Source organism: Heliangelus exortis, chromosome 1 (genome assembly GCF_036169615.1).
Source record: "Heliangelus exortis chromosome 1, bHelExo1.hap1, whole genome shotgun sequence".
Taxonomy (NCBI): Eukaryota; Metazoa; Chordata; class Aves; order Apodiformes; family Trochilidae; genus Heliangelus; species Heliangelus exortis.
In genome coordinates, this window is record NC_092422.1 from 66,259,780 (window position 1) to 66,283,187 (window position 23,408).

Genomic DNA, 23,408 nt, shown 5'->3' on the forward strand with positions numbered 1-23,408 from the left:
ATTTCCTTCAATGGATATTGCCACAGTATTCCATGTATGGACTGATCTATTTCAACACCTGTCTGGGAATAGTGAGAATGAAATATGTGCTAAAAAAATATTTCTGCCTGGCAAGGAAGATTGCTTTCAGCTCAGCACTTCTGGCTTTGAGAGGATAGGTTCTAACCACCATTTTCAATATCCATATCAGTATCAATAGATTTAGGGATATTGCTACCAGAGGAACCCTCAGGCCTTCTGTGTGATGGCAGGATAAGTTGTGTTCTGCACCCCTGGAACCTGAAAGTTGCTGAATGCTATCTGAGAGAGGCTGTGATCTGGAGAAGCTGCTGTTAGGAGAGAGTGAAGATTTTCCTGTAAATAAATGCAGATTCTGGGATTTACTGCTGGACGAAAGCAGGGTGACTGTGGATCCCACACTTTCCAGGCAACCTGCATGACCCCTGGCAGCAGCTGAGCTTTCACAGTCTGTAGCCACATGCTCAGCTGCTGATTCTCCAGCTGTTAACTGGGCACATTCATCCAGCTGCTGGTGGAGTGGATCAAGCTGCGGCTCCAGGTCACGGGTGGGGGCTGCAGTGGGAGCCTTGAGCCCCTGTCTGGCCTTTAGCTTGCTCCTGCCCTACCCTTGCAACACACCATACTCCCGGACAGACCAGGGATCTCACACGAATTTTAAAATCCCCAAGGGAAAGCGAGAGCACTAGCACTGCCCCCACATCAGAAACTCTGGCCAGGCAGCATTCCCTCTGTTCTCCTGCAAACCACGTCCTCCTGCACCCCTTCCCACACAGCATCAGAACACTCTTTTGGCTGGAAAAGACCATTAAGATCACCAAGTCCAACCGAACCGTAAACCCAGCACTGCCAAGTCCACCCCGCTAAACCAGCGTCCCTAAGTACCACTTCCACACGTTTTCCTAATCCCCTCCAGGGATGGGGACTCCACCGCCTTCCTGGGCAGCCTGAACATCCCTGCGCATCTTCCCACGTCTCTCTGCCCTCCCACGCCCCCCTTGCCCACAGACGACCGCAGCTCGCTCCGGCGGGGCCCGCGGCTTTCACTCAGGATTTCCCCACGGTGGTGACACTATCACCGCCACCCCCTCCACCCGCGCCTCAAAACGCCGCAAGCCGCCGGCACCGGGCCCAGCGCGCCGTCCCTTTGCCCGGTACCGCCTCGCCCCGACACCGCCGTGACACCGCGGAGAAGAGCGGCGACACAAAGCTGTGACGTCAAATCGGCGCTTGGAGGGAGGGGGGGAAGCAGAGACGTGCCATTGGTATGACGTCATCCTTTTGCCGTCCCCGCGCGGGACGGGCGCCCGGAGCCGCCCCCGACGGGGCGGGTCGCGCAGCGCGGCGCAGCGCAGGGCGGGTCCCGGCGCAGCATCGCGGTACCGGGTGCGCTGGGCCCGGGGCAGCCGCCGTACCAGCAGCAGCAGCAGCAGCCGTCGTCGGGGCGATGCGGATGGCGGTCGGTGCGGCAGCGGGCGAAGGGGCAGCGCAGAGCCCCGGCCCCGCCGCCGTGTCGCTGGGCTTGAGCGTGGCCGTGGTTTCCAGCCTGGTGAACGGTTCCACCTTCGTCCTGCAGAAGAAGGGGATCGTGCGGGCCCGTGGGAGAGGTAGGGGCGCCGGCGCTGCGGTTCCCCGGAGCTTCCCAGTTTCCTTCTCAGCTCAGCGCCGTCGCTCCCCCCCTGCCTCGCTTCTCCCCCCACTCCGGTAGCCTCCCTCTCTGCGGAGCATCGCCCCGGGCACCGTGTGGGACGGGCTGCCCGCCCCGGGAGCAGCCCGGCCTTTCCTGGGGGCCGCTCCCGCCCCTCGCCCCCGCGGAAGGGCCGTGTCTGCCCCGCGCTGCGGCGGCGGCCCGCCCGGGGGAGGCGGGGGGGGTGATGCCGGGGGGGCCCAGACCGTCCGGCAGCGGCGGCACAGGCGGAGGGGAGAGGTGGGGGGCGCGGAGGAGCGGTAGCCCCGGCTTTTGGCAGATGTTCTGCTAAGGGTGTTTCACGGTGGGACTCCCCCTGGGGAAGGGGACCCTTTCAGTAGCCGGGCTTAGGTTGTCACCTTACGCGTGTTTGGCATCAGGGTTGGAGCGCGGCGTGAGGCGTGTGAGGAATGGCAGAAGGATCGGCAGGTGTAGGGCAAGGAGGGGCGCGTCGAGGTGGTCACCAGCAACAGCTTCCCCGGGCATGGCCTCCTGGCCGGGATGCTGCCGCGATGTCATACGGCTCTGGGGACTCGTGTGTACGCGGCTGCGTGCCGGCATTGGTTTCCCTTGCGGCATTTTCATGGACATGTGGGACTTTTCTGCCCCCTTCTCTGGCTCGGGTAGTTTTTTTGTAATGAATAACACCGGCATATCTTGACACTAGTATTTTTCTAGTTCTTCCGTAGGCACGAACTGCAAGTTACCTATGTGTGGTGGTTTCCTTATGTAGAGAATAAAGGCACACCAATTACACGAAATAATTTCTTTTATTTTTCTTGTTGCCATCTCATACCTCCTTATTGTTTTCTGAGATGAACGTATCCAGGAGCTGACTGTGCTGTCCAGACAGTTTAGCCAAACCAAACCTGTAAATTCAGAGTATGAGGATGTTCTGTATTTTATTCTGAAACTGGAGTTCCCCCAAAGCACACAGCCTCTGAATAGCATTTTGCTGGTTGCTTCTTGATTCTCTGGCTCTAGGAAAATGCTGTTTATTTGCTGTTAATGTCGTGCTCTTACGTGAGGGAAAAGTTGTAAACATGGGCTGAGTGAGACCTTTTAATTGCATTTCTGTGACCAACAGCCATTTGTTTTGCAGGCAATGGTGTGTGTGTGTGTAAGAGCATGGGAGTTCTGGGAAGTCTTTCTTATGAAAAATCCTTTTTAGTGGCCAGGACACGCTTGGTATTTTCTATGTATACATAAGTGTATGTATATAAATATACATACATGTATTTCTGCTGGTCCCTGTTAGAGTAGCAATGCATTTCCATGTGGAAATACATCTAATAGGTTCAGAGTGGAGGCGGTGGAGCAGAGCAAGCTTGCAACTATGTTCCTACAGCTGGCAGCCTTATCAAAGAAGTTTATTTTGCTTTTTCTGCACGGATCCTACCATTAATCGCCTCTGCTGTTTGTCTGTCTCCCTTTCCCTCCAGAATGGCTGTAATCCTCAGAGACATTTGCATCATAAGTACAAATTTTGGGGTTTTTTTTTTTCTTTTTTAAGGGAAACAATGGGAAAATAGGAGAGTCAAATAAATTACTTTCTTTCCAAAGGCAGTTGGAGAAGTTTCCATTTTGCATTGTAGCTGGCTCTAAACACTCCTGAAGAGCTTTCAGTGGTTAAGGGGGTGATGGTGTGTCTGCCATCTCAGCATTGGCAGTTGTAAGACATCCTGTTTTGAAGATACTACTGGTGTTTATTTGTGTATCTCAGTGTAAAGACTTCCAAATACCCTAGGTTTCTCTCCATTTAATGGTGTGAAGCAGTGTGGTTGAGCTTGAATTTACCAGTTGGAGCTGTGAGCCTGAGATGGTCTGTGTCAGATAATGTCTTTTTTCCACTGACTTAAATTTACATGCTGTATAATTAACAAGGAGACACTTCAAGTGTTTTCTGTCTTCTCTCTTGAATCAGTAATATAGTATCAATGCAATTAGTAATCCTTGCTTAGTTAGGAACAGCAGCAAGTGACAAATGTTTTGCAAAGTTATCTTCCTTGAGTCAATATTTTCTATAATTTGTGCCCCCAACAGTTTTTATTTTATATGCATAACAAAGTCTAAAAAATTATTACACCCACTCTAAAGCTGGCCATTTTCATTAGTCATTTTCCATCTTATTTCAATTATATAGTGTGATTTCTAAGGGCTCAATATTTTATACATCTCCAGAGTTACAGATTACTGTGTTTTCCTTTAATCTGTGATTTCAGAGTAGGTACAATATTGCCTGTTGCTCCAGCAGCTCTTGTGAGAGCATCTTCCCAAATAAATGCAGAGCTGAATTGCTAGAAAGAGGAGCAGCATGTAAGAGCATAGTGTGATGCCAAGGTTGTGCTCAGGGAAGGCTGGGCTTTACTTTAGTAAGTGATCATTAGCCTTGATGTTCTAAAGAAACAGAACTTAGGAAATGTGGTGCACAGACTCCCCTGGAGAATCCCAAGGCAGGTGCCTATAATCTGATTAAGAAAATAATCATCTTTGATCTTAGGAGACACTAAGAGGCAATCCAGAGGTTTTGCTCCTCTCTTTGAAATGTGGCTTTGTGTCTAGAATTCAGAGACTTCAGTCACAGCATTTTCCAGTGCTCATATGCAGGAGTCCATGCTATGGTACTGTCAAAACTCTGTGCCAAAGCAGTTTCTCTGGCACATCTATCTGATATAATTTCATTTAGGCTATTACTACCCAACTAATTGATCTAAATCATGTTTTGTTTCCATAGGTTTTCTCTTCTCCTAGTACTGGTTTTAATCTCTGTTTCAGTGGTACCCTCAGAAGCATTTGGTGACATTTTGTATACTCTTCTAAGTAATAACATGTTAGCATCACATAAGTGCTTCACTGAAAACCAGAAGTTCTGACTAATATGTTGTCTTAAGATCAAACTTGGATACCCTAGGCCAAATCTGAGCACTTTCTGTCTTGTTTTCCTCCCATCCAGTTGCTTGAAGAAAAGGGATAAAATGAAGGTCCTTAATAGTTGAGACTGATGACATTATTCTCTTGCATAGTTCTGTTATTGCAATGTCATATTTTTCTAATATATCTTCATATACTTCCTTTTCCAGGTACTTCATACTTAACAGATATAGTATGGTGGTCTGGCACTATTGCAAGTAAGTATTTTAAAAGGTTTGATTTTTACTTTTCTATTATTTTATTATTATAAGGAAGAAGTTGTGGTTAGTTGGTGAAATGAGACATCAGGAAATCTGAACTCTCATCTCGAGTCTCACGCTCACTTGTCATGAAATTCCTATCCCTCAGAAATATCACACCCTTAGTAATTTCTCTCTGAGAGTGTTTTAAAAGTCAAAGAGCTGGGACAATCCCAAATAAGCCGTCTTTCCAGATTTCTGAACCTTTTGGTGCTTGCAGCCCTTGGCAGCCATGTGCTACTCTGACTGGGCTCCTGCACAGTTGTGCTGGTCCACTCAGTTTTTAATAAAAGTCAAAGCTAAATAAGAAATTGTTGCTCTGCACAAAAGGGCTCATTGAACACATATTTTTTTAGATCAGAAAGCACTTAGCCATTCTTAATTAAAGAAAGACAAAATCTTCTTTGATTTCTAGTTTGACAGATATGATTTCAGTTTTGCTTTTAGTCTACAAGGTTAATGTAGAAGCCTTGTGTGTTGCTGATATGAGATCAGTGTAATTTCACTCTTAGTTTCTTTGTAAACTTTACTCAGGCCAAGTTCACTCTCTGCTGGGAGTCCAGAGCATGGGGAGCAGCTTGGTTTCTCCTCTTACAGTTCAGCCCTAGTTCTACCCATGAGCTTAAAATCGTAGCCAACTTTAAGAATGTAATTCAGCCTTTTGCAAATTATTTGAAAATGTTCTGGTGCTGTTTATGAGAAGTAGCTGTGTCCAGTTGTGGCCTTTGTTTCATGGCAACAAGGTAAGTCTCTGGTTTTGTTGTCCTCAAGCTATGCAACTGATAGAACCCTTCAAGGACAAAGTTCACAGCAAATGTAGAAGCCCACAGAGCTTCAGAGGAAAGTCCTCAGCTAATTTAACCTGGGTTTAGGTAGTGCTTTGTCACCTTCCTCCTCTGCCAGGATCACAGCTGCCTAAGTAGCAACAAATCTGCTCTTAATCACTGCTGTTATTCACTCGTGGGGTTCCTACCTTGAAGCCTTAGGCAGAAGGAGTTAAAATAAGAGATATTTTATTACAGAAGTTCATCTGTGTGAATCAGAGAAAACAATTTCATGGTTAGAAGAGCTGACTGAATCAAATGAAGGCAAAATAGCTGAAGGGAATGGTATCAGTTGGCTTTTGTCCAGTAGCTAGGTGCAGGTATTTCAAAACAAAGACTCAGTAAGTTTACTAAGGAACCAAGGGAAGAGTTGCTTAGGGATGTTAAATATTCAGAATTGCAGGAGTCACAAACAGCAATAGCAAGGGCCAGGCAGGCACCTATGGGATGCAGAGAAAGGCAGTATTTGGGAAATTAGGAAAATCCTTAGTTATCTGGGTGAAATTGTAACAGCTGGCATAATTTTCTCAAGCGGGGATTTTGGAGTTTGGATGACTAACAAAACCTGCATAAAATCTGTCAACTTGTTTTCATAATATTTGTTCAGATGGTGAACAAGCATTTCTGTGTTGGCATGCTGACTCAGCATAACACTGCCTACCCATTTTGGGGCCTTGGGATCCTCTGGATTACTGAAGACTTCAAAGGAAGGGCTACAGATTCTGCTAAGGGATTTTTTTTTAAAGTCAAAAGAGTGATTGCAGCATGTGTACAGGTATTTCAATGAGCATTAAACTAATTAATTGGCTAATTAATTAGTTTCAGTGAAGGTTTTGATAGCAGCATAGATGTGGCTGGTTTTTATAGGGGATGCATCTATGTCAGCATTTTATTGCAGATGGGGAACACACTTGTGAAGCACATCTCCTGTTTGTCTCCATGGAATGGGCTTTCTTTTATGTTGTGGAGCAGTGTTGGAGCTCCTGAACTGGACTTTTAAGATGAAACTAGGCTGGAACATGCACCCTAGGACCCTGCCTAATGCACACCAGCTGGAGATAGACATTCAGTCTCTGGGAGCAGGCTGAAGTTGGTCTGAAATAAACCCCCTGACATGCATAAATGTGACATTTTTTGCTGTACAGATCTGATCACTTTGCTAATGTAGGTGTGTCAGTGTGCACCAAATTTTGTGTTGCAGTAATTTAGGGAATATTGATACTCCTGTAGCAAGCTTAAAGCTTGGTGTGCCTTCGAGAACTGAAGCTGTGAATTGACTTAACAGCATTCATGTATCTGGAGAGGAATTTCTATTGAGAGAGGCCTAAGTGGGTTGTCAGCAAAGCTCCTCAGCATTAGGGAGATGGTAACAATTACTGAGATTCTTTTTTTTTAATTAGTTTTAATTAGTCCTGGTGTGTCATTCATGGCAATAAGAGACTGCTACTATTACTCCGTGGTGACACCAAAAACTTCTGTTATATCTTAATTGCCTTAAAATATGAGCTGCTTGAAGCTTCAGAGACCTCTTTTATGGATTGGTGTTGGTGCCATCTGTCAAGGTTCCTCCAACAGAAACTTAAAACAGGTGATCTCCAAAAAAATGCAGCCTTTTCACAGAGTTCCTTGGAAATATATGTCACCTGCAGAAGCACAGTGTGCTAGCTGTGTCCTGCCCTCCCTGCAAGGTCTGCCCCAGTGCCTTCAAACACCTTGAGGATCTTGCCAAAGTTGCCACATATGTCTGCTGAAAAACAAGCCCGAGGCTGATAGCTGAGTTATGCAGTTCCTAGGGGCAGGGAGTATTTAGGAAACCATCACTTGTGCTCCAGAAATGCTGCTTATTGATTTCTCTGGTTTCCTGCACATAGAGAAAGCCTCAGTGAACTGAATTAGTGTAATCCTGCCATACTCTGCTATTTTGTAAATTCATTTGTCTCCTTTGAGTTTCCTGTGGGTTGGGCAGGTCTTCAGCTCTACTGATAATGTGAGCTAATTTGGTAAATTAATTAATGTTTGCATAGTGTTTTGCAGGTGTAAAGAACAGGATGATGGTAAGGCTATTTGATAGTTGAGGGCAGTGCCAGCCTGAGCATAAAGACAGCTCAAATTCTTGAAATGTTTTTAAGTGCCCTTAACATCAACAGGAAATTTGAGCTGTATATAAATTGTGTTCAGTCTCAAGGCTCTTGCCAGTTACCACAGACCCTGTAACTATGCAAGCATCATGTTGACTTATTATAAACTTGCCAGCTCTTGCAAAACCATCTAGTTTTTCTATTTGAACTGAAAGCTGGTATGCATGAACTGTTTATCACAGCTGTGATGTGCAATAGTGTGGTACATCTTGGGATTTGCTTTTTTGGGGGGAAAGAAAAGAAAATATTGTGAGGTTGTTATTCTGACTTGTCAGGGATCATTTCTTTTTACAGTGATCAGGAATTACTGCTGTGAAAATTTGATGTCATCTGCTGCATATTGAAGAGCCCCTATGCATGTGCTTAGGATAGCATTAATAGATTCCCTTCCTTGGTAATGTCCTTATTTCCCCCCACAAAATATGATACTGCTGTTAGCAACTATAACCAAGTGCATTTGTGTTACATGTATCTGCTCAGAAACTGAAATCATGTCTTAAATATCTTTTAGCACTCTTAATATAAATACTTCAGCATCATACTGAGATATTTGAGTGTAATCTATGAGCATTTCTAATTAATTGTCTTTTTCATATTCAAATAAGAGAAGATGAAAATTTATTTACTGTGCCCTCTTGGATCTTCTTGTGTGGCAAATATGAATCCTATATTTAAAAAATAATTCTAAGTATAGAAAAATTCCAGCCATTTTGTTTAAGTGCAAAATTAACAGAGCTAAGCAAATTTCTAACATCTGTTTTCCCGTTAGGTCAGTCTTTCCCAAACAGTATTGAGTAAGTTTTCATTACTTCTTTTTACAAAGGGATTTAAAGGCTTATTTCTGGTTCTCTTAACAGTGGCTTTGGGTCAAATAGGGAATTTCTTGGCCTACACTGCAGTTCCAACTGTGCTAGTAACACCCTTGGGAGCTCTTGGCGTTCCATTTGGGTAAGAGTTTGCTTTTCTTGTTCTTATCTTTATCTGAATATTGTTACTTAAATAAAATGTCAGATAGACTCAATGGTTACTGGAGTTCCACTGAGATGTCAGGCTTGTGAGTGTTAATGGTGTGTTCTAATGTCAACTATTACTGTTTTCCCCAGCAAATTAGGGGGGCAAGGGGACAGGCAGTGGTGGAGAAAGGGTTCCTGAGTGTCTTTTTATTTAACTATCACTATGATCTGAAACAGATAAATATCTGGGGGTTTTGTTGCTTGTTCTGGATTGTTCTACAGTTCTCTTCCTATGTAGATCTTCCTTTTTGTCTCACATTTTTTCTCTCCCCTGCTATCCACAACCCACATGTGTCTATTGGTGCCGATTTTCATTTAATTGGGTTTGGCCCAGTTTCCTGAAGCGATGGAGTCCCTTGCATATGCATAGCCACAGCTTCTTGAATGTCATGTTCATGTGAAGGGAGGCAACAAAAAAGGCAGTGACTGTTCCTAAGAGGAGTTTAATATGCAACTAAATGTTTTGTGAGTAGCTGAACTACTGTTGTGACCCTACTGCAGTGAAAAAGTACAATTCTTTGAAAACAAAGCTGTGTGTTGCATCGAGATTTTTCTCTTGCCTGCGGTTGGCTGCTGAATCGTGTGTCTGACTGCACTGGTCATCTACTTCAGAGTGCAGATTGCTTTGTATGGGCTTCTTTAGTTTTATACACTATGAAGCCCACCATTGGGGCTCTATTTACCACCTATTATTTTACCCTAGGCCACATAATCTTGTGTGTCTCAGTCAGCTACATGTCTGAGCTGAGCCCTGTGATCTTTGTAACCAGAGGCCACTTTTATCTCATGTCTGTGTAGCACCTATAAAACGGGGCTTTGTGACAGCTCACCAAAATGTTGATATCTACCCTGGGTACCAGATGCCTGGTTTAATGGTTTAGGGTTTTTTTTAGAGAGGGTGATGTGTGTTTGTTTTAGGGGTGTTGTGGTTGGGTTTTTTGTTGTGGGCTTTGGTTTGTTGGGTTTTTTTCTTAAGGTGAAAGTCAAGGATTGAGTAACACTGAGACTGGATTAACCTTTCCTAAGGTCAGAAATGCTTTTTGAGGTTTCACCAACATTTGGTACTATTCCTTTAAGAGGGAAATTCATGCAGGACATCACTGTTGGAGCATTATTAACAGGGTGAGGTCAAACTTTTAATTTTCTTCCTCTTTTTGAAAGGTCTATTTTAGCTTCTTACTTACTGAAAGAAAAACTGAACATTCTTGGCAAGCTGGGATGTTTGCTGAGCTGCGCTGGGTCTGTTGTTCTCATCATCCACTCCCCAAAGTCTGAGAGTGTAACGACTCAGGCTGAGCTCGAGGAGAAGCTCACGAATCCAGGTACTTGGTTCTTTTATTAACTGATAAAGATTCTGTGAGAATGATCAACAGTACATAGGAGGAAAAGGTTTACCACAGCCATCAGGAAGGAAAATTGACTTCTGAAGAAAGCATGTTGTGATAGAGGTGAACCAGTACAGCTTTTGTGTGGTAACACTGTGCCTCACTGTATTTGGAACTCAGCAGATATGTTGATACATGTGCACAGAAAGGAAAATGGAGATATTTTTGCAAACAATATCCTGCACAGCAAGTTCAGAACAATGGCCATTTGAACTTGTAATTTTATGTAATTGTGAAAAAGTGCATCTTGCTACATGGAGATGAAAGGAAAGGCTGCAGGATCTCAATTTAAGTTGTTTCACACTATCAAAAAAACACTGATTGTCTTTTGTTCTTTAATTCTGCATTTGTTTTGGTGTTTTTTAATTAAGAGTTCATACTAGATACCAGGAATGTTCTAAGCACATTTTATTTGCATTTTTTGCATTTCTTTGCACAATAAAGGTGCATAGAAATACACCATTGAGATATATGCTGAAATGCCTGTTCATTCTCACAGAGAATGTAAAGACCCACTGGTTCCTGGAGGACACAAACTAATGCTAATAAGTGCCAGACCCACTTTTGTTTTTCTGCCATAAGAGATAAACTGCCAGCTATTGTTATTTAATTGCTTTAGGTGTTAAAAAAAATTCAAATATAGTAACATCAGCTATCAAAAAAAATTGCAAACAAAGAAAAGAAAATAAATACCAGGGTCTAAATTTGCCATTTTGATCTGACCAAAATGAACTGGAAATATATTACTTTAAAATTGTGAAGCATTAAATGTTTTTTATCATGCTAATCTGTGTACTGCTGCTGTAATGTTGATAATATAGCCTCCCAGTTCTTCTTCTCCCTCCTCACTTTAATGGGATCTAACTTTATGTTTATGCTCTTTGCTGGATCCACACACCATGCTTTAAGAGGTGTTATTACTGCAATCTGTCATAGGGGGTTTCAGGAGTACAATCCTGGTGGAAAAGAGAATTTTTAAAAGTTATCTTCAATTCAGATGTGCAACAGTGTGTATCTTACTACCTAATTATTTGTTTTACACAAAGAATGTGACAACATCACCAGTTGCAGATGCCCATATAACCTCTGAAAGCTCTGTGGTCTGGATCTGTGTTCAATAGCAAACTTTAATTGTGTTGTATACATGAAGTTCATTGGTATGACATGATTTGCCTGCTGAAATCTTTAGAAGACCAGGAGTTCTCACATTGCTGTTATCTTGTTTTCTTTTTTATTTTCCAGTTTTCGTGGGTTATCTCTGCATAGTGCTGCTAATGCTTCTCCTGCTTATCTTCTGGATAGCTCCAGCTCACGGACCTACTAATATCATGGTCTACATCAGTATTTGCTCTCTGTTGGGCAGTTTCACTGTTCCCAGCACAAAAGGCATTGGGCTGGCTGCTCAAGATATCTTTCACAATAACCCCTCAAGTCAAAGGGCTCTGTACCTCTGTCTGGTTCTTCTGGCAGTGTTAGGATGTAGCATTATCATTCAGTTCAGATACATCAATAAGGCACTGGAATGTTTCGACTCCTCTGTGTTTGGTGCCATCTACTACGTTGTGTTTACCACCCTAGTCCTGCTGGCTTCAGCCATCCTTTTCAGGGAATGGAGTAATGTAGGAGTTGTAGATTTCTTGGGGATGGCTTGTGGATTCACCACAGTGTCTATTGGAATTGTTCTTATACAAGTCTTCAAGGAGTTCAACTTCAATATCGGGGACTTAAATAAACCTAACATGAAAACAGATTAAAAAAAAATAAATTAAGGGGGAACTGGATGGCTCAGGGAAGAATGCAGAGCCTTTCATTTCTAGGTCACTGATTCAAATATGATTCAGGTTGGTAGTTACCCTCCTATGATTTGGTGGCCTACCTGAAATGAATTGGAGTCATCCATCCAGTTTCAAAGGAACAGTTGTCCATGTACCCCAGTCAACACAATAAATGACCTTAATTTGAACCACTGATTGAGTAAGCATAGAGACCGATGTACTTCCATACTGTAAAAGGTAATTAATCAGAAAAGATCAGGGGATGTTCTGACAGACCTGTGTGTTAATGCTAGTACTGCAGTTTCTGAGCTACCATTTCGGTGGGCAGAGAACATCAGTTTCTAATGCACTCAATCTTACACCTTTCATGAGTGATGTGTACCTTAAAATATGGGGGGAAAAAAGTGAGTGGAACAATTTGTTAATCTCAGTATAGCAATGTGTTCACCATCAAGGCAGTGAATTCAGAGACAAATGTTGGTTGACCCACAGACTGCAGATTTGTCTTTTGTTTAGTGACTGTCTTGGCAACTTGGACTGTCATGCAGTGAAGACACTGGGGACTTTTAAATCAAATTATTTATACAGAGCAGTGGACCATTAAAAATCTGTCACTAATTACTCATCAGCTGATGGTAGTGTCCAGGTATGCATTTTTCTTTGTAACTTAGTGCATTAAGACATATCACACTCATCTGAGAATTTGTAATTGGGAGAAGGAAAGACGCTGAAGGGTGTAGAAATGATGCACAGACTCATTGCCTATATGGTGGCTTATTTGTAAGCAGCTCAGAACTATTTCAGTGCCTTTGTAATCCAAAAAATACTGCATAAATATGAATGTATCTGTTTCAGATGGCCTGTACTGGTTAGTAATCCAATTTCACTGTCTGTAATGTTGGACTGTATTCAAATTCTAGACATGTAAAGCATCTAGGAGACATGCATCTTTGGAAGAATTTACAAACCTGAACTGAAACCCTTAGATGCCTTGACAGCTTCTGAAAAACCTGTAGTCCTAGTGGGAAGAGGTAATCTATGGGAGGGCTGTTTAAAGCAGTCCAGCATACCCTTATTCTAGTTAAGTGGCTAAATACAGGAAGTCATTTTGTGAAGTAGCAAATAAGCAGCAACCACCAAAAAAAAAAAAAAAAAAAAAAAAAAAAGATTCAGAAGAGGATGAGATTTCTCATAGCTCGAAAAAGATTATTTGATCCTAGTTTTACATGGGAAATGACTGAAAAAGCATTGGCATTCAGAGAGGCAAGTTTCAGATAGCCAACAAGGATATACATTCAGATCCAGTAATTTACAGACCTGTGTGAACAGTTCAGCAATAATATTTTGACAAGTAGTAAAAATAGCTTAAGCTATGATTGGAATGATTCTGAACTGTTAGCTTTAAGCCATTTAGAGAATGTTGATATGTCAAAGAAAGAGTTAATTTTCATGTTGTACTTCTGTTTGCTAGTTAAAACATCTCGAGTCAAAGACTTACAAGGAAAGCTTGAAAAGCAGTGAACATTAGTTTCCATTTGAAGTACAAAGGCTACAGTGGAACTCAGCATCTCTAGTTCAGCCTGTTTCTTGAAACAAAAAAAATCCCCAGTATGATTCTGAGACAGCATTTGAAAAAGTTCATGACACTTCATCAAGAAATCATGAATGTGGCTGGCTGACAGGAATGGGGAGTTTTGGGGAGTAATACTGTCAACTCTCATGGTGCTTTTTGTTGACCTGAATTGATGTTACCTTAGAATTCAGCCTCAGTTTTCATTTAAAATTCATTTATGAGGAGAGGCTGAAGGAGCTGGTGCTGTTCAGCCTGGAGAAGAGGAGGCTCAGGGGAGACTTTATTGCTTTCTGCAACTCCCTGAAAGGAGTTTGTAGTGAGGCTGGTGTTGCCCTCTTCTCCCTAGTGACTAGCAGTAGGACAAGAGGAAATGGGGCTCAAGTTGTGCCAGGGGAGGTTCAGATTAGATATTGGGAACAATTTATTCACTGGAAGAGGGAATAAATGATGAGGCATTGGAACTGGTTGCCCAGAGAGGTGGTGGCAGCCATGTCCCTGAGGGTATTCAAAAGACAAGTAGACATGGCACTTTGGGAGATGATTTAGTGGCTAAGGTGGTGTAGGATTGATGGTTGGACTCAATGATCTTGAAAGGCCTTTCCAACCACGATGATTCTATGATTCTAAAAGGAATGTCAGAAGCCCTTCTGATGGCTGCAATAATCACGAACAGAGGATCCTAAAGATTTGGTGTTCTGCAGGGACAAATACTGAAGGAGTAAGAGCCCTACTGTGTTACTGGGTAGCTTGTTTCAGAGGTCCAAACTGAGGGGAAGAAGTCTGAGTTGGCAGAAATGCACATTGTTATAGTCCAGCATGGTAACTGGGTATCTCAGTGAAATAAAACAGTGCTAGCAGAGAAAAGGTCATCCATATGGATGTGTACAGTTTCTAGAAAGTTTGATAATCATGCATGATGGAAATTGTTCTATGAAAGCTGGTTAAAATGAGCCTCTGTCCATTATTGATTGGAACATGGTTGTCAGCAAACAATTATTTTTGTCTTGTTCATTCCCTTTTTCCAAAACAGGTTATAAGACCTATAGTGACCAACTTTTTAAAATACTAGCTGTTTTCTGAAGCAGTCAAGTTGTCTTTTCAAACTTAAAGTTCAGAGATCATGAGTTGCATGTTGTTTTTGTACTAGCCTTTGTCTGAAGACTTCTGTGAAAATCTTTAGGTTAAAATTGAAATCACTGCTGTCTCATCCTTGTCCTCCTTTGGCGATATTTGTCTCGGTTTGTTTTAAAATCCATTCCAATTTATTTAGAAAGTGCCTATCCTAGTGTGTTAACTGCATATGCAAATTATTAGTAAATATTAGATCCAAAATAACTTGACTGCCCTGTCTAAACCTTGCCATTTTCTGCACCACACACTCAAGTTTACTTGGCAAGCATTCACTATGCAGAGTAAGAAGTAGCAGCCGTGTTCCGTGGTCCTCTGACCATTCTTATAGCTCATAAATGTCTGCATAGGTTTCTTCTCCCCAGCTGCTCCTCATCTGTGATAGGCTTTCTAGAGATGTCTAGTTAACCTTGTTTAAAACATGAATGTCAACACCCAGCACATAACATGAAAGAAATTCTTGTGGCCTTGCACGTCATTTTTATCTGCAGCCTTTTAAGTGATGAATGCTAAAAAATGGAAACTTTTTTTATTTTAATTTTTTCTACTTTGTTCAGTATGCAGCAAACTTCTTTTGAGTTCTGCTGTACCTGTATCTGGTTCAGTTCTAACTTTAGAAATGTATTAGCATTTCATGTTGTCATGATAATGGTTGGTATGATTATTTCCCCCTCCATCCCATGCCCTCCTCAGTCTAGGTGTCCTACCTCTTTTTGTCCCATTGCTTTTCTGACTTAAAAGGAGGCACTCCTGAGGTTGAATTTTAGCCATTCCCTCTCTTTTTTTTTTTTTTTTTTTCCTACCCCTTTGACAAGTAAGCACTTAGAATAAGACAGGTAGCTGAGTTCCATCATCTCAGGGAGCAAATGTGCATCGTTGTCTCCTGAGCTTTGGTGTCCCTTGCAGGTCTGCCCTTTCCCCCTTCTTTTTACATTATGTCTATTGACAGTTACCAGCCAGATGACTTCTGATTCCAAAAGTAGACAGGGGAGAGGCTACACACACAACAAGTTGACTCATTACAGTGGTGGGATGCACTTGAATTAAATTCAGATCCATACGAAAGGTGTTTCACTCTGTATGTCTGCCTTCTATTATACTTGTCAAACCTATTTACTTGGTACTCACTTGAAGATAGCTTTTTGATCATTATCCCTTCAGTGTATGGAGGATTTACATATGTCAGTCACAGTCTTAATTAGGTGTCAAACACGAAAATCCCTCATGTTCAGTAGGAGAGTAGAAACATTTTTTATACAACCAAAAAAATTTGTTACACCTTAAATACTTTAAAAAGAAAAATATCTGAACAAGTTAACTGCTGTATTAACTTTCCAGGACTCTGTATGTGTAAATAAAGCCTATTTGCTAGTGAGCTGCAATTAACAATATTAAGAACCTGTCATATCACAGTCTGACAAGAGAGGCTTCCTATTAATAATCTCAGTTTATACTGAACATACGTATTTTCCTGAAGTAACTAGCACTGAAAAATAAAACATCTAGCTTTTATTTGTTGAAATACTAGAATATGAGGTCTAGCTTTCCTTTTTATTAAAAAAAAAAAAAAAAAGGATTTGTAATTGAAGACAGATTTGGGGTTATTAAATGTGGGGTGTTTAAAATGGGCCATTATTTTCACATTATACCCTTCTCACCCTGTTTCACAAATATAAAACATCAAGGATTCTGCATATCTTCCTCGGTTGTCTTGAGATGGTGTAACTACTGCAGCTTTGCTATCAAATGTTATCAAATGTTAATCTATTACTTGTTATATTTTATTTACAGATATTAGTCTTTGTAATAATTCTTTGGTGCTACTGAATATGGGCTTAAGTGATGCAGACTTTTCTGTGTACCATGTTAGGCACCAATGATGTCAACAGTTACTATAACTTGTGCCCAAGTGTTCCAGACAGCAGTGTTGAAATATTACGGATTATGAAATCTTTTTTAAAAGATACAAGTAAATTTTTTGGTTTTGTTTTTTTTATTGGTTTTTTTGTTATTGTTGTGGTCCCCACCCCTGACAGTTGCTCTACAGAGTGGAAAATATTACGCAAAAGGAATATTTTTAAGTTAAGGAGAAAGCTCCGCAGTTGAAAAAGGATTTTTTTTTTTTCTTTGACTCCCCCACACACCCCAGAATGTAAAAAATATGGGGAAAAGGTGGATGGCAACAAACATACAGTGTCAGGTTTGGTTGCTTCAATGCTATTGCAATATAGTTACTACAGATTACATAAAAATGGTTTATTTTATTAGCTTCCAAATAATGTATATATAGATTTGTTAATGGCTTACAAGTCAAGCTTACTCTTTTTGCTTTTTAAGAAATAGTTATAGGCATGTTGTATTTGCCTTGTGTAAATTATAAAAGGCTATTTATTAAGTTTTCTGATAACTAATCTATTTATTAACCTGTATTGTTTTAAAATAAATGATTTATTTCTAGCTCAATGCTTGTTTTGTGACTTCTCTTTATCACATTAAAAAAATCAGTTTCCCATACATCTAGCTACTCCACAGCCTAATCTCAATTCCTAAGCCAAATCTATTTCCATTACCCTTTAATAAAACAGCAGCCCTGCTTTTATTGAGAGTAGTATATTCTTTCTTCTGTACAGACCAGTTGCCACACAAAGGGCTTAGTGGTATAGTGGTGTCTAGTAGCAAGCTGTAGTTGGATCAGAGGAAAAACTAACACTTCTCATGCTTGTTGGGGCCTGAGCCAATTCAGACTGTATCTTAAGGTTTAATATGTGCTCTGCTCCTGTGTTCCTGTACACTGGCTGCTTGCTGGACCTTTTCTTCCAAGATACATTACTCCACAGCTGGGTGTGCATCGAGTGGCAACAGCTGTAAGGAAGTCTGTGCCACCAGATCTAATTTACTGTCACAACAGCTTCCTGCAGAAGGAATCATTTGGAGTATCTCAGTGTCTGCACATCTAATCAGAGCCACAAAGATGATGGAGGGGAGCATCTCCCTTATGAGGGAAGGCTGAGGGAGCTGGGTCTCTTCAGCTTGGAGGAGAATGAGTGACCTCATTAATGTTTATAAATATGTAAAGGGTGAGTGCCAGGAGGATGGAGCCAGGCTCTTAGTGATGTTCAATTACAGGATGAGGGATAATGGGTGCAAGCTGGACCATGGAAGGTTCCACATAAATATAAGAAAAAGCTTTTTCACTGTGAGAGTTACAGAGCACTGGAATGGGCTACCCAGCGAGGTTGTGAAGTCTCCTTCCTCGGAGACATTCAAAACCCAGCTGGACGTGTTCCTGTGTGACCTACTTTAGGGTTGGACTTGATGATCTCTCAAGGTCCCTTCTAACCCCTAACATTGTGTTTCTGTGAATCCTTCATCAGAAATTCTTAGCTCCTTGTATCTGGTACTGGCAAATCCATGACTTTCAGACATGTTTTTGGGTTTTTTGGGTTTTGTTTTTTAACTGTTTTTTAATTGTGGGATTTATGATCAAGAAATGATGTGCAATTTTGTTATTAAAGGTGTTGATGATATTAATGCAATGTACAAAGACAGACCAGAAAACTAGAGCAGCTTTCATGCAGCATCCCTGATTCTTAGTAAATAGAGCAAGTATGGATTTTGAGGACATACATTTAGGATGAAAATTCTACGATTCTCTTCTTTTGCATCTCTAGAGTTAAGCCTCTATGCGTTGTGATAAAGGCAAGTATGCTGTTTACACCATTACTGACAGACTGGGATGTAACCAGTCATGAGCATATGTGTATCACCCACATATCATGTGTGAAAAGCGTTAAAGACCGAAGTCTGGTAGTGCCAAAAGAAAAACAAAAAAGTCCCAATGATTTTTCTGAAGTTTATTCTGAGAGCTTAAGGCTTCAGCAGCCTCTTAAGTCCTTTGTACATGACTGTTGTATGAGCAGACTCGCAGACCTGGCTTTGTTCTGCTCAGCTGTCTTCTTTAAACACAACAGAGATGTGGCCACCAGAGACCCTGCTACAGCTGCCTGATTACCTTATCAGTTTTCTGCTAGGTATGGACTTCCTCGGATTCACGACCCTGTTGTGTAAAGCAGGGATGCTTTAAAACTCTGCCGGCAGACAGTGTTCTGCCCAGACACCATGTACCAGAGAGAAGCTCTAGGTGGCCAGGCAGTGGTGGATTTCATCCCAACCCCTTCACACCGTGTACGCGGTTGGAAATTACCGCACGAGGAGGAACTGGTATCCAACACAAGCTGGACCACCTGCTAACCCGATAATGCTTCCTGAGCTGTGTGTGGCACCACTGCTCTTTGACCTTTTAAACCCTATGATAGATACTGAGCCCTGAAGAACCCTGTCCGTGGCCTTGCAAAAGCACCTACCCTAGCTGACCTCTCTTGTGAAATTCACTGAGCTCAGATGGCTTGTGCTGCTGAGTCACCCTACAAGAATGAGTTTAGGCAGGTTACCATTTCTCTGATACCTGGAGTTCTCTCCAGATACTCGGCAAATGAGTCTGAAATACCAGGCTGTTGAAAATTATTCAGAGATGCTTTGAGTATTTTCTGTTACTGAGAACAACCCCTGGCTTTGAAGTGTAGATTTAATGATATGTGCAGAGTTGCGAGCACTTAAAAAAAAATTCTTATTTTGTGTGATAAGATTACAGTATGTTAAATCAAATTAGCAGTTGAAGAACCACAAGGATTAACAGATAATGACTGAAGTCCCACAAAGAGTCTGGAAGGCTTAAAGGAGCTCAGTTAGTATTTTCAGATGTTTATTCCCTTTGTTATTGTTTTAGGTTGGTTGAGAGGTGGTTTTGAAAGGAGGAGAGTAGAAGTAGAGACGAAGGAAAAAACTGATAGACTGGCTTCAGATGGTACTGTTCAATTCCTCATTACATACATGTATGTTTCTAAAATTTGGCATGATTTCCTTAGCTCCTGTAAACATTGGACTCTCTTAGATTTCGGTACTTAGGTACTCCTGTTGATACTTAACTGGTTTAGGTGTTGATGTTCAGTGTTTTTTAAAATCCATTTTCACCAGCTGTCAAATTTTCTCAGAGACTCCATGGTTTGGTATCATGGATAACAGAGAAAAATCACCTTCTACTGTGTAATTACATAGGTACTAACTGCATACTGCTTAGTGGATTATATATATAAATATATATTATTTTTATACACATACACACGTAAAAAACTACTTCACAAGTGCAAAGTGTATGTCATGAGTAGTAGACTAGTTCTAAATTGCTGAATGTAATTTTCGTCTTAGATAAATTTTAGGCCTATTTTATTCCTTATTTGCTTTACACAACCTAAAAAAAAATTGGTTTAGTAGTGGACTGAGGGGCTATTTTTAATGAGGAAGAACATAACAGGTAATGTGATGAAGAATAGCTTTGTTTTGGGTATACTGTGGTGGAAAGCCAAGACTGCATCTCCTGTCTTGTTTCCAAGTCTAGCAAAAACGAATCAGCTGGTTGTGCAGACTGTGGTAATTTCAACACAAATGCTGAGAAAGGATAAGCAAGAAACCATTGTCACTAAGGGATGTGACAGGACAGTCACATCCTATTTGAAAAAGGTAGAGCTGCATCTTCAATGTGGAGCTATCACACCTATTTTGGCAGTGTTGGTTATTTACACCTAGTGTTTCAAGGCAGCTTTGTAAAGCCTCTTTCAATGGTTTTGAAGAAACCCAAGGAGTCTGAAGCTTGTTAGGACCGTTTCAAACAGTCTTCACTATAAGCTGTGAAGAAAGCTTTGTCTATCCGTATATTTCACGTGATATTAAAGCTTTTTTGTTTGTAAAGTATGCATCTAGAGTGTGTGACCTGGGATTAGTAAACCATGCGATTTCCCCAGCCACATAAAATGTCCCCTTCCCTTCGTGCACACGGTTTGTCAGTTTGAGTCCTTCTTTTCCGTAAAAATGTAAGCACTAGGAAACGCGGGGTTTGGCAGGAGTGCCTGAAGCAAGAGGCGGGAACGAAGGAGGTGCGGCTGCAGGGGCAACAGCGTCGCTGTCACAACGCTGCCCGCCACGCCGTACAGAGTATTTTACAAGCCGAAGCTGACGTTGGGTCAGGCCGAACCGGTTCCACGACGAGTCCTTCCCCGCCCCGGTACCGCCCGCTGCCCGGCTCTGTCTGGCCACTCACCTGTGACCGGCGAGGCCGCTGGGGGGCGCCGCAAAGAGGCGGTTACCGGCGGTTAACGGCCGCTAACGGCAGCAGCGGGCGCGGCCCCCGACCCCCCGGAGAAGGGAAAGGGAGGGGCTGGCGCGGAAGCACGTGGCTCCAGCGGCCCGGAGGCGGGGGGTGCCCGGCCCCGCCGCTGCCTCCTTCTGGGCCGGTGCGCGCCCCGCCCCTTCCGGGGGGCGTTGCTGGAATTTGCGGGGAGGGAGCGGCCGGGACCGGGACACTGCCGCTTGCCCTCGCCGACCGCCGCTCTCTTCCCATTCCGCTCCCCCCCTTCCCTCTCTTACCCCCGCCCCTCATGGCGGTGGAGTGCGCGGGCACCGGCCCCTCCCACCGCCCTCTCCGGCCTCCCCCTTCCCCCTCTCCTCTTTTCCGTCGGCGCGCGGCGGCCGCCGCGGGGCCCCTCCCGGCGGGGATGTGAGGGGCGGCGATCGCAGGTAACCGCGGAGAGGCGGGAGGGGGGACGGCTGGAGCAGGCTGGCTGAGGGGCGGGGGCAGTCCTGCTTGGCCCCGCGGAGGGCGGGATGAGGAGAGGAGGGGTTGAGGGTCGGTTGAGGCGCTCAGGGTGGTGGGCTGGGGGTCGAGCCCGAGGCCCGCCCAACCGGAGCGAGGGCCCCGCCGCTAGAAAGGGCTCTGCCCGCGCCTCTGCTCTCCGGACTGTCTTCGCTGGTCAGGGCCCGGCTCTTCCGGCTGTGGCTACCTTCCTGTTGTCTACTGGAGGGTGTCGGTGTGCTTCACTCCCTGCCTCGCCTCCCTCATCCCGAGCCGCGCTATGGCTTTGGCTTTCGGCGCTGCGGGTGAGGAGCGAGCAGGTCGGTCTGAGCCGTTGGTGCCTCCGGACGCGGTGGCGGTGATGAGTGCGTGGCTGACACGGCTCCAGGCGTTGGACTTGGCTGCTCAAGCCCAAAGACGGCTTCGCCGTGTGGGTTTTCCCGTAGTGGTAAACTTGCTGTGGATTGGGTTTAAAAAGACAAGATTAGAAAAGAGAGATCTTGAGTGTCAGGTTGTAGAACTGGACAGCGGTAGCAAGTGACAGTGTGCTAGTTCTGCCAGAGCTGCTGTGCTTCTTCACGGAGCGTGCGTGGTGTTTATCAGGGAGTGAAACCAGTTTGTCTTAGGTTTGGCTCAGGATTGAGTTTAGCTGAGGTTCAGGGTTGTTCAGCTTGGTTCCAGATCAACTTCATCAGAACCTCAGAGCCCTGACAGTGCTTTAGTTTGAGGTGGAAACAAAACAAATTTAGTTTTGCGTTTTAGTTCAGAGTGCTGATTTATTTTCTTTCTCATACTGTGAAGATATAGGCAGGGTCTGACCCCTTAGTACCTGGGGTTTTTTCCATTCTTTTTTTCAACCAGTTAACTTTTTCCATTTTCCAACAACATACGTAACATTTTAAATTAAGACTTAATAAAGGTAAGTCATCGTGGCTCTTGGTGAATGCTTCTGGTGTGCCTCTGTGTACCCTTTCCACTGAAAGGTAACAGGTGCATTGTCAGGAAATTATTGCGTAAGCTTTCATCAGTATCGTGTTTAGAGTTCAGTGTCATGCCAGTTCTGCTTTTGTTGAAGTTATTAATTTTCAGAATGAAATCCCAGCAAACAAAAAGTGGGTTATAACAGATGATCAGTCATGGCAAAGGAATAACTGTGAGTAATGTCGAGGTTTGGCTAACTTATTGGCTTATCTTTAAATTGAAATTACCTTAAATGCTTAATGTAGAACTTCAGTGAACCTACTGAAGTGCTGGTGACTCATCCTACTGAGAGTGGAGCTCGTGTACCATGTACAGCAAAGGTGAAGTAAGACGTGTCCTCTACTCTTATCTTCAGTCTATTTTGCTGACCTTCCAGGAAATGGTCAATACAGTATCAGCTACAAAACATCATCTTTAGTTTACACTCAGTTAATTAGTAACACTCTGTTTTAGTGAAGATAGGTTTTAGTTGTATGTGAAACTGCTTCAATTGAAGGTTATCTTTTTTATAGAAGAGAATAACTACAAAAAGCAAAGAATAAGAGGTAAAAAAACTTTCAGTATGGCATTTTTCTTGCTTTCTCCCAGTTTCCTAAAGTAGAATGCTTGTTGCATTGTTTTTTTTATTAATAGAAATCTGCTATGAGGGATAAGTTTCTCCACAGTTTAACTAAAACTTTAAAAGTAGGCAACTTTAGAATTATTAACGTATGTTTTGCTTTCTGAGTACTTTTGCCAGTGCCTTTAACATTATATTGTATGTATGCATATAGGTAATACTATAAACAAATTAGATATTTTTTTAACCTTGCCTCTATAATATGTAAATAGTTTTGTGTAGGAGGTTGCACACAAGTTTAACTTTGGCAAAGCTGGAAAACTGTGTCTGTATTGACACAGATTCACAGTGTAAAACTGAACATACTCTTCCCTAAATAATGTACATGGAATCTTTGGATAATATATGTATATCTTGGCCTTTTAAAGATGCATGTAGCAAGTTTTCAACTGGCAGTTCTTTTATCTCAATG

At 42.7% G+C, this 23,408-nt stretch overlaps 2 protein-coding genes across 5 annotated transcripts in view; both read left to right on the top strand.

Annotated features, from left to right (window-relative positions):
- Positions 1 to 23,408, top strand: part of LOC139797453 (magnesium transporter NIPA2-like) — a 286,983-nt gene that overhangs the window by 252,515 nt on the left and 11,060 nt on the right. For 2 of the 4 annotated variants that reach the window (XM_071746643.1, XM_071746653.1), the window contains exon 1: positions 21,017 to 21,341. The exons of 1 other annotated variant lie outside the window; for it this stretch is intronic. The gene's annotated coding sequence lies outside the window, so the exon portion shown is untranslated. Of the gene's footprint in view, positions 1 to 21,016; positions 21,342 to 22,833; positions 22,923 to 23,408 lie in introns of those variants that run through there. One more of the 4 variants, XM_071746663.1, reaches the window with a different exon arrangement.
- On the top strand, positions 1,267 to 17,174 carry NIPA1 (NIPA magnesium transporter 1). The gene is made up of 5 exons (XM_071746630.1): positions 1,267 to 1,625; positions 4,786 to 4,833; positions 8,695 to 8,785; positions 10,012 to 10,172; positions 11,478 to 17,174. Exons 1-5 carry the CDS (start codon positions 1,286 to 1,288, stop codon positions 11,987 to 11,989), a joined length of 1,152 nt encoding a protein of 383 aa, XP_071602731.1. The 5' UTR covers positions 1,267 to 1,285; the 3' UTR covers positions 11,990 to 17,174.

Bases quoted from the DNA above. Each gene is read 5' to 3' on its own strand.
- NIPA1 (XM_071746630.1), top strand. From the start codon at position 1,286: ATGACGTCATCCTTTTGCCGTCCCCGCGCGGGACGGGCGCCCGGAGCC. The intron at 1,626-4,785 runs GTAGGGGCGCCG...TTCCTTTTCCAG, and splicing joins CGTGCGGGCCCGTGGGAGAG to GTACTTCATACTTAACAGAT. The intron at 8,786-10,011 runs GTAAGAGTTTGC...TCTTTTTGAAAG, and splicing joins GCTCTTGGCGTTCCATTTGG to GTCTATTTTAGCTTCTTACT.